This window comes from Ipomoea triloba, chromosome 12 (assembly GCF_003576645.1).
Source record: "Ipomoea triloba cultivar NCNSP0323 chromosome 12, ASM357664v1".
Lineage (NCBI taxonomy): Eukaryota > Viridiplantae > Streptophyta > Magnoliopsida > Solanales > Convolvulaceae > Ipomoea > Ipomoea triloba.
The window spans coordinates 5,055,302-5,066,774 of NC_044927.1; the positions used below are offsets into that span (position 1 = coordinate 5,055,302).

Sequence of the window (11,473 nt, forward strand, 5' to 3'; positions counted from 1 at the left end):
CCCATAAGTCATTCAAACTAATAAATTAGATCAGAATTATATAAAATACTACTAAAAATTAAAATAGTTTTTTTGGGCTTCAAAAGGTTGCAAATTTTGTCAAAAATTTGTTTCAGATTAGGCCTAAAGAAATCCATTGCACTAATTTTTTTTAAAAAAATGTTAGCCAAATTGGACTAACTCGAATCACATCAACTTTACTCAATAGACATAAATTATCAACTCACTTTTTCTCAAACCTTATTAGTGAACAAAATAATGTTCTCATCCACAAATCTTCAATTTTTGTATACTTAATAAGAAATGTTGAGCATATATAACATATAAATATAAATGTGCAATCTTATCAATTTAATATTTTAGTTAAGATGGAATACATTATTCAATTTGATATCAGAACCAACTCTTTTCTTTTTTTTTTAAACAATGATGATATTTTCAAGAAGGAAACAAGAGGCCGGTGTATGCCCTAATTATGCTTCCATCTTTGTTGAACTCTAAGTTACTAAGCTTGTGGTGACACCATTGGAGGTGAGAAGTGGAGATGATGGGAAGCTTGAGCACCCTCCCAATCAACTTCATCTCTATCTTTGTACATATTAATTCTGTGTTCTCCTCCTCCTGCATATGCACTGCTCTTCTCCTCAACCAACATCTCCTTTTTCCTTCCACTCTTCTCAACGCTGACTCCTTCTTCAACATTATATATTCCAAATGTTCATTCAAACATTATGCATCCATAAAGAATAGAATTTCAAGTTAATTAAGATCGATTGAGATGCATGGGTCGTGAAACATATCTTACCTTTTGTAATAACTTGGTTAAGGTATGTAGAAGATATAAATCTCTTGGGTCTTCGAGGGCCGGGCGACTCCATCCCAGTTTCTTAGTATCCGCCTTCACGTATAACCAAAAAGTAGCTATACATTTTTCTATGGCCTTCAACACTTCAATTGCTTTCATGCCTTCATTCAACCTTTTTCCATTATGGTACCCTATCAAAATTATAAAGGATCATCCAAACACAAATAATACATGTATACATTTTTGGACAATAATTCAAGATACAGACTTTAAAGTTCTGGTATGTGTGTATATATATAGAGAGGGTCTAGCTCCTTAACCACTCCCTAAGTTAGAACTAGTTGCCAAGGACCTTGTAGTCCAGTGGCATCAAACCCTTCCCTTTATACGGGAGGTGGTGGGTTCGAGTCTCAGTGGAGTCAATATTGACTCAAAAAAGTGGATTATGACACTAATTAATAAGGAAAAATTGCTTTGAATGACAATTTGGTCATGGTCATTCAACGACCTAAGGAAAAATTGCTCAATAAACCCATTGAGTAATATATATATAGTTGAATTAGCAAGCCTATTGAACAATTGATCTATATGAACCAATTATAAATTTTCTTCTTAGATTTATTTTCACTTACATTATATTTGAGGAGTTTTAATATTGATGGGATAACACCCGGCCCAATAAAGCTCAATTAAGAATTCAAAATTGAACAAGTGTTTACAAGTATACCCATTTAGGGAGGGACAAGGTAAGGATGCTATATTGCTATATATTTAAGAGGCGCCAAGGTAAATTTGGGAGTTTGCATGTCATTCTCATGCCAAGTAGTGTTTCTTCTCTTTCTATATAAGGTCATCAGCACCATGTAGGCCAAGGACTTTTTCTACTACAACTCTACAACATACTTTCATCTTTCTATAGAGTATACTAATTTTTTTATATGCGTAGTCTGCAACTGATTTAATACCTAACATTTGTATTTAAATAAGTAAACCAAAGTATATCAATGCAAGATTATATAGGAGTTGACATTAAAATTAATTTTTTAAAAATAGTTATCTAAATAATTATTGTAGTTGGTATGATATTAGGTAGTATATACTACTTTTGGTTGAAATTATTATAAGTTTTGTTAATTTATTTTTGGATTGGTTTCTTTTTTGTTGGTAGTGTCTCATGTACAATTAGATTGTTGGTGCTAGTTTGCAAAAATAATAGATTTGAATCTAAAATAGGTTAACAATAAAAAATTATTATTAACACCATAATTACCTAAATTATTCTCAATAATGCAAAATCATAATTAAAATACTGAGTCTTGTTCTAAATCATCAAAAGAATATTAATTAAATGAAAAAAATAACCCTAAATTTGTATTTTTAAAAAATATATACAAGAAAATGATTTTCAAGGTTTCTTATTTGCAATCTCTGGTTCTCAACTTTAAATGATATGTATATAGTCTGACTAATTAATTAATCAAAGTTAATGTTAGTTTTAATTTATATGGTATTTTTATTTTAATACAATCTAACATATTCATAGTATATATTCAACAATTATGTCAAATATAATCTGATTAGGATGGGGTTCGAACCTAAGACAATCATTATGGAAATCAATAAATAAGTTAAGAATAAAAAATAGTTAATGAAATATTTCATTATTAAAGTTTACCCTGACGGAATGTAAGGATATTTAGAAAAAAAAATGATATAATAGATTGTAAAGTAAAAATAATAATAACAAAATATTAAAATCAAGATAATATGAACCATTCATTTTAACAAACAATATAATGATTGGATGTTAGATAGTATATATGTAAATGAACATTATATTGTAGATGCATGCATGGACAAGTCATACACGTTCCTTTATCTTGCAAAATGATTAAACTATATATATGAGTGAGGTGTGAATGGAATTGAATATTAGTATGTACTAAGATAAGGTGCTTGTGGTCCATCTGATTAATTTTCTGGAAAGAGGCATTGCAATGGCGACAAGGATAAACCAACAACTATTCCTATTTGCCACACCAAAATCAATAATCTATCCTACTTTAATTTAATTGTTTTGGTCCGTCAGAATCAAAATCTTACTCTTTTAATTGGTATAAACATAAGTTATAGTTGACTGGTGACTTGCAAATGGAGCTTAATATATTAGTGTGGAACTTTAATTTAAATTAAAAGACACTTGTCAAACATGCCAAGAAGATATCAAGAAAAGAAATACATAAATACATACATAAACACAGACTTACAACCAAGTAGCATTATAGTATGTGAAAAGCAGGTTAAAATTTTTTTAAAAATTAGGTTGTTTTCTAATTTGTTGACATTAATTATTATATATAAATTGTATTAAACAAGTTTAAAAAAATTATGTGAGTTATGGTTTATTTGGACAGGTTACCATACATTAATTTTACCGAAGAAGTATCAAATATGTCACTGAATTTATTATTTCTATGCAATTGGGTCAATGAACTAAAGAAATGTGCAATCAAACCATCAAACAAGCAAAATATATGTGCAATTGAAATATTTTCCTGATTTATTTTAATGCAAATTGAGTTGAAAGTTTCAATTTTTCATCTCAACTAGTATGACAGTAGAAATGATGACTCTTAGTACATACTATGTAAGCAATATGATCGGATTCTCTCAAAAAAAATTTGAAAAATTCTTCCAATTTCACATATTTTGCTTGTTTGATGGTTTAATTGCACCATTTTTAAGTCCAGTGATCCAATTGAACAATAAGTTTAGTGACTTATTTACCTAAAATAAAATTAAAATGTAATACTACCTGAGAGTTGAGGAACAAGGAGTAGAGTTTGGAGAGAGTATTTTGAATGGACATAATTAGAATGCCTTGTTGTGCCTCCACACCTCTCATCTTCAAGGAACCTTTCCAACACAATCTGAAACTTCTGGAATCTCTCTGCAACGCTGTTGTGGAACAACATATGAGGAGCCTCAACCTTAACCTTTGTGAACTGGTGATGTAGGGCCTCCCAGGACAAGCATGACTGCGCCACATAAACTAACTCAAAATCCTTCTCTAAGCTCTTTCCTAGCCTTCTTGCTGCACTATGCTTCTCATTCTTCATCGCTTCTGATACACATGATTGATTATCCAATACCAAATTATGTTAGTTAGTTAACTCCACCATTAATATATATATATATATATGTATATATATATGTGTGTATATATATATATATATATATAGAGTTCGGTTGTGGTGCGGCAGTCTCCTCCCGTACAAGTAGATCTAGATTATTGAATGAGCTTAAATCAACAACTGAAAATCAATAAAAAAGGTGACAAACATAACAATGTCGCATTTTGATAATTTTAATGATATGCTGGTGCATTTAGATATGTTTGATGGTGCTTTGAGTCCAATGCACCGTCAAGCATTCCGTGTGCACCACAGACCAACACTTAGTGCACAACAAACCAGCATTTGGTGGTGCACTATAGACTAGGCCAATGACAACAATTAAGTGCATCCCATACCAACAGTTAGAATACCATATACTAACACTTAGTACACAACAAAAATATATTTGGGTGCAGAAATTTACCAAAATGTACCGGTGTTTTTTTCTATTTTGATTGATTTTCAGTTGTTGATCTGAACTCATCGAATGGTCTAGATTTGTTCGCATGTCAATTATATATATATATATATATATATATATATAATTCAACTTAATTAAATATCATACTCACTTGTAGCGAAAAATCTATCATGATTGAGAACATCAAACCATTTCATTTTTTGTAAATATGCATTGTAGAATGGATCTGTTACTTCCTGATAGAGCTGATGACCATCATCATCATCTTCACCAACATTATACTCATCAATATTGGTTTCCTCATCATCACCCATGGCTGGTGGCGAATTTATCAAGTTACAAACACCTGCAGCAGCCATCATCTCATCATATTCAAACTCATCATCAGCAGCTGAGGAGCTAAAACCTGGCGATGCCAGAAACTGATCATCAGTGCTCATCCCCATGTCAGGCGAATTCGAGCTACAACTCGATAGGAACACATGATCATCATCATCATCTTCATCTTCTTCTTCGCTACAAGAAGATGCGAAAAACTGATCATTCAATATCCCAGAGTCAGGTGAATTGGAGCTGCAACTTGTGGTCCTTTGTCGGTTAGGGTCACAGGGCGAGGAGAAAACCTCGTTAAAAGAAAGAACATGCCAAACTTCTTCTTCTTCTTGTTGGTAGATTTTCACAGCAGAAATATTGACTACTGATAAGCTTGTTTTGAATCCATTAGTTGTAGTGAGGTGGTTTGGAATAATGATTGTGTGGCTTTGGTTGTTGCAGAAGCAACGGTTGAAGAAGCTGAGGGTTTTGGTGATAAGAAAAGTGGAGATTTTAGAAACAAAAACTAAGAAGAATAGAAGAGAGGTGTATAGCTTAGTGATCCAAAGGAAAATTTGGAGAAGGGCTAGAAAAGAAGGATGGATATAGAAGCTCAAGTAAAACCACTTCATGAATCCATTGGGGATTACTATTGATTCAACCATAATCCAACACCAGCTAAGCCTAACCATTTTCAATTCCAACTAACACTGCAAATGAATTGAATGGGCTCTCTCCAATCCTCTTCTAATTACTTCTTCACTACTAATTAAATGCTTCCTTCTACTTAAATATGTGAAGTACTATACATTTGCTACTTTTATGTATATTAATCATGTAGTTGCTCAATTTACAATTATATATAGATCTTAAATTTCACTTATTTAAGAAATTTTTGTCTGTGATATCAGAATAGTGACATTATAATTAGTCAACTTAGCATTTTCTATATTTATTATTTTACTTACTTTTTTTTTCTTATTTAATTCAATTTTTAATTTATTTATTTTCTTCATAAAGAAAACATACAAGGCATTCATCATGGCAAAATTAATTCATTTGTGAGGGCTCCTTGTGTGTGGGAAGAGCTAACTTCTAAGTTCAGATGAATTATCATGATTTATATCCCCCAAATGCTTCTATGGGTGGGACGTAGGAACTCTTGGGATTGGGGATTCAATCTTTTGGGAAGAAAAAAAATTCATTCCGTTTTATTTATTCATTCATTCATCAACAGTGTGCTCAAACCATTTCAACTATCATGTTTGCTATTTTTTTTTTCATTGTGATATTTATTATTTTAAAATTAATTACTACTCTGTAATTTTAATATAAACAAGATATGAGTTGGCTGTCCCAATTCACTAATTACACACCGTACCGCGGAATGAGTGAATGATTAGGCTCCCCACCTCCCCTAGTTCACTAAATTGCCCCCTTGGACACAAGTCAAGACTTGAACTTGATTGATGATGATTTGAGATTTTGAATGCTTGAATTTGAAAATATGAATATATCTTTTGTTTCTCTTTTCTTTGGCATTCAAGTCATTTATAGTTTTATCTTTGAATATGCCTGTGGGAAGAAAACAAATTCAAATTCATCCACTTGCCACTAAAATATTGTGCTCGGATTTGATATGTTTAGGTTGCTTTCAATGGATGATGGCAACTTGTCCTAAAATTATAGCTTTTGTAGTCTTTCAAAACATTTCTTAAAAATGCATGTATATATATCCTTCTTGGATAATGTGAAACGTTCCAAAAGCAGTAAGGAATAAGCAGAGAATGTCGGTAAAGATCTCATTCTTATCGTGCTTGGAAGTATGTTCTGCTGCTTATTAAGAAACTCTTGTTGATTCTTGAAGATTCTTATTGTGTGGACTTTTGAGATCTCGCTAAATTCTGTTAACATTGCGCCACTTTCTTCAACGATTGACGATTTTTTAGTGGACTTTTGAGATCTCACTAATATATCCTATTGCAATTGCTTTGTTCATCTCTATGTGGTGGGCGGTATCTTGGTGGGTTGTTGAGATCACACTAATGTCCTATTAGACTAAAATACTTAGACAATTTTGAAAGAGTTTTGAAGAAAATTTTTGTTCTAAGGCTTTGAGAAGACACACACACACTTGACTCAAAAATCGTTTTGATAAATTAAAAAAAAATGTTTGGTAAAAGATAAGGAGTGACTCACCAAAAGATACGGAAGAAGGGTTAAGAAAATTTTGAAACAAAATTGATCTCACAAAATCAATAGAAACTATTGAAACAAAATTGATCTCACAAAATAATCAATAGAGGTATTTTCAACTTTTTACAAAATAAATCCTATCTCTTGAGCTTTTCTTCCTCTGGTCTTGAAATCTTGCTCTTTTATCTTTAAACTTAGAACTCTTGAAAGATTGATCTTGGAAGGTGGAGTTCTTCGATTTACCTATAATTACAAAACACTTGATAACTAATTAGATTAACTAATTTCTTGTTTTCAAAAAAAAAAAAAAAAAAGATTAACTAATTTCTTAAAAGGAAAACTAGAAGCCACAATGCCAACATTCTACATGATACCAACTTCCCTTGGGGTTAAATGATGCAATTATTATCTTCATTCCAAAGAAAGATGCGTCAAAAAATGTCTATCATGTTTGCCCAATTGCTCCATGTAATTTTACTTACAAGATCATGACCAAAATGGCAGCATATGAAAAGTTTCAGGGAAGGAATGAAGTCGATGATCTTAGGTGCGTTTGGTAACCCGTAAAATAACTTCCGGAAAATGTTTTTTGAGTTTTCGTTGTTTGGCAACGTCCGAAAAATGCAGTCAACGGAAAATGTTTTCCGTTGACCAAGAAAAATCAGTTCATTTTTTCGGAATCGCCAAAATGACCGTTTCACATGTTTTCAACCAAAACCAACCCATATCCTATATCACCCATGACCGAAAATGGACCAAGAGGTGGGAAACCGACGAAAGGCGGACACAATACAGGTTTTTGTTTTATGTTTTTAAAAAAATTGAGTTTTTAATTCTATTTTTTAATAAATAATATTATTATAATTTTTTATATTTTAAATAAAATAATTACAATGTTTAATTATACAATTCTACCCATTTCCAGAAAATGAACCAAACATACAAAGACAGTTTTTCAGAATACATCTAAACACGAGAAATGAAACTATTTTCCAGAAGTCATTTTCCTACTTTCCAAACGGACCCTTAGAGAATTACTGTGCTTTTATTCCTAATCAAACAATAACATTTTAATTACTACTTGGATATTATCTTAAACATAAAGGGTAGGGTAATGTGGGTTATTCTACTTTGATTTTTTTTTTTTTTTTTGAAAACACTTTGAAGTTTGATTTGTCCTAGTATAGGCATATAATCAAATTTAATGGGACTTCTTTTGAGGTATGTTGATTGTGTTGAATTTTTGACGTCTATAAACACGAAATTTAGAGTTTTATATTAAAATTCAAATCATCAAGTTATAATTAGTATCAAATATAAATGGATACAAACTTTTCGAATATAAAACCCCTGTAACTTGTACTGAAAAGCGTTATGACTCAATAATTATTCGTCAATGAATGACTTATATGTAGCTTAAATTTTATTTTTCCATTGTAAATAGACTCCAAAAAAATCCCAAGTTAAAAAGAAATTCCACAATTTTCAAGCATACCCATTACGACTCTATCATGGCCATACCTCATCTCCTACAAATGGAGACATAATAAAAGACAAATAATAATATACTCCCTCGGGTTTGATAAATGAAACTTGATTAAAATAATTTTAAATTCAATTTTTTAGATTATAAAGCTTATAATATTCAGAAATTGCATTAACAATACTATTAAATATTAAAATTTAAAGTTACAATAATTTAAAAATAATAAATAAAATTATCAAAAGAAAAAAAAATTAATTTGACCAATAAATAATACCCCTTCTCATTTTATTTTTCTGATTCGATTAAAGATAATTGATTGAAGTTATTTTTAATTTAATTTTTTATAATATTAAATTTAATATTAGTATACAAAATTTTATATTTAAAAACTACATTAATATTACTATTAAATATAAAAATTAAATTTAAAAATTAATAAAGAAAATAAACAATGAATAAATAGTTGATTTGACTATTGAATAATAAACAAAATAAGTAAAATAGGACAGAAAAATAAGAGGGTAAATCAATTTCCACTAGATTGTTCGGTTCTTCCTCTTACGGGGAATGACATTGACCCCTAGACGACATCTCTGAATGTCCTTCCTGCTTCAATCCAAACAAATCTGTCCAAACCAGTTTTCTTGGATTAGATTATGCAGTTCCTTTTTCTTACATAAGCCCATCTTTTGCAAATAAAGCTACACTAATAGAGCCAAATATCGTTTTCAAAAAAAAATAGAGCCAACTATCCTGAAGTGTCTTGATTACCATTCTAAATAGATAATCATAGGTTCGAACACTTCAATCGTGGGAGTTTAGATTCTTTAGGGTGAAAATGTTTGAGAAAGTATAGAATATATACTACTTTTTATAAAATCATGAGTATTTCATATAAAAAAAAACAAAAACAAAAATATGTGTATCATGTAAAAAATAAAAAATCATTTCTAAAAAGCTTGTGGTGGGACTCCAAAATTATTTTGACTTTAGTAAATTAATTAAAATTTAAACTAATTTATTTCTAAAAAGTTACATAAGCAACTTTTTTTTTTGTTTGAAAACACATAAGCAACTTATTCTTAGTAAAATTAAGTACAAGTTCAAAATTATTTTTATTTTTTTAGTTTACCTTTAAAGTTTAAATATTTAATATAATTGTTTTTTTTTAATTTCATAATGAAAAAATTCTTTTAAAAAATATAATTGTTGAATTTAGATTATTTTAAAAATAAAAACAAAAAAATGGTTTGAACTGGTGGTTCAATTTTTGATAATATACTTAAAAATGAATCTTCAATACAAAAATAATAATAATAATAATAAAATATTTAGGGTGTGTTTGGTTCGCAAATGTTAGAGGATGAGAAAGGCAGCTCAAATTAGTTAAAAGCTTGCATGTATTCTCCTTTTTATTTTCTGTTGTAACTGCTTTGGCTTCTGTTGTAACTGCTTCAACCCAGGCCTATATATTGTAAGCAGTTACCTGCTCCTGTAACAACTTGACAAATATTGAAAACACTTTCCTTTCTTCTTCGCTTCCTCTTCACTATAAATGTGAACTGGCTTCACAGATTTACCCCATGGAAAAACACCCATTGGCTGCAAGTGGGTATTCAAGATCAAACTCAAAGCGGATGGATCGATTGAAAGATATAAGGCGCGTCTTGTGGCAAAAGGTTACAATCAGCAGCTCGGTATTGATTACATCGAAACGTTCTCCCCAGTGGCTCGAATGACTACCATTCGAACCTTTCTAGCTATTGCATCGTCCTGTGACTGGCATATCCATCAGCTGGATATTAACAACGCTTTTCTGCACGGCGATCTAACAGAGGAGGTATATATGCTCCGGTCTCCAGGATTTGAAACTTCAAAGCCTAATCAAGTCTGTAAATTGATGCGCTCCCTTTACGGTCTCAAACAAGTGAGCCGGCAATGGAATGCGAAATTAAGCAGTGCTCTTTCTCGGATGGGTTTCTCACAGTCGAAAGTTAGATCCGTCTCTGTTCACAAAAGGATGTGCAGACAGTTTTATTGCAGTTCTTGGATATGTGGACGACATATTGGTAACCAACCCGAACTTAGCTTTGATTACAGAACTCAAGACATATCTGGATGATGTTTTTAAAATTAAAGACTTGGGAAAGATAGGCTATTTTCTGGGGATAGAAGCAAGCAGAAGCAAGGATGGTTTGAATTTATGTCAACGCAAATATACTCTTGACATATTAGCTGAAACAGGTTACCTTCACTGCAAACATGTACCTACTCCAATGGTGCCCGGTCTTCGCCTAAGTCACAATGATGGCGAGCCACTGTCTGATGTTGGTTCATATAGAAGATTGGTTGGGCGCCTGCTCTACTTGACTGCCACAAGACCGGACATAGCTTATGCCGTGCAGCAATTAAGCCAATTTGTCGATTGCCCCACAGAAAATCATTTAAGTGCAGCACATCGCGTCCTTAGGTACATTAAGCGGGCTCCTAGCCAGGGTCTGTTCTATCCTAAAGGTGCTGAACTACACCTCAATGTTTTTTCAGATTCTGATTGGGCTTCATGCCCTGAGACGCGTCGATCTATCACTGGTTATTGTCTGTTCCTAGGGACTGCTTTGGTCTCTTGGAAATCAAAGAAACAAGTTACTGTATCTAGATCCTCCTCAGAGGCCGAATACAGGGCACTTGCTGCTGCTGTTTGCGAAGTTTAGTGGTTCACTTTTCTCCTCAAGGATCTGCAAGTTAGCATGAAGAAGCCAGCAGTTCTGTTCTGCGACAATAAATCAGCTGTGGCAATAGCTGAGAACCACGTTTTTCCCGAATGTACCAAACATATAGAAATCGATTGTCACCTTGTCCGTGACAAAGTTGCTCAGGGAACCATTAAGCTGTTATCTGTCTCTTCGACCAATCAATTAGCTGATGGTTTCACAAAACCCCTTCCTAATGCTCAGTTCCTGTTGTTCGTTTCTAAGATGGGCACGCAAGACCTGCATGCGCCATCTTACGAGGGGTGGTTAGAGGATGAGAAAGGCAGCTCAAATTAGTTAAAAGCTTGCATGTATTCTCCTTTCTAT

General features: G+C 32.0%; 1 protein-coding gene across 2 annotated transcripts; it reads right to left on the reverse strand.

Moving 5' to 3' along the window:
• Positions 1-422: 422 nt before the first annotated feature.
• Positions 423-5,468, reverse strand: LOC116000140. Of its 2 annotated transcripts, none has more exons than XM_031240172.1 (4): positions 4,554-5,468; positions 3,621-3,929; positions 806-996; positions 423-690 (listed from the first exon to the last, which is right to left on the reverse strand). In XM_031240172.1, exons 1-4 carry the CDS (start codon positions 5,404-5,406, stop codon positions 439-441), a joined length of 1,605 nt encoding a protein of 534 aa, XP_031096032.1. In that variant the 5' UTR covers positions 5,407-5,468; the 3' UTR covers positions 423-438. The 2 variants fall into 2 exon arrangements, with proteins under 2 accessions (XP_031096032.1, XP_031096031.1); XM_031240171.1 differs by having other exon boundaries at positions 423-693.
• Positions 5,469-11,473: the final 6,005 nt, after the last annotated feature.

Coding starts and splice junctions, on each gene's coding strand:
- LOC116000140 (XM_031240171.1), bottom strand. CDS start 5,406: ATGGTTAGGCTTAGCTGGTGTTGGATTATGGTTGAATCAATAGTAATC. Junction 3,930..4,553: donor TGATAGATTTTTCGCTACAA/GTGAGTATGATA, acceptor CATGTGTATCAG/AAGCGATGAAGAATGAGAAG. Junction 694..805: donor TAACCAAGTTATTACAAAAG/GTAAGATATGTT, acceptor ATAATGTTGAAG/AAGGAGTCAGCGTTGAGAAG.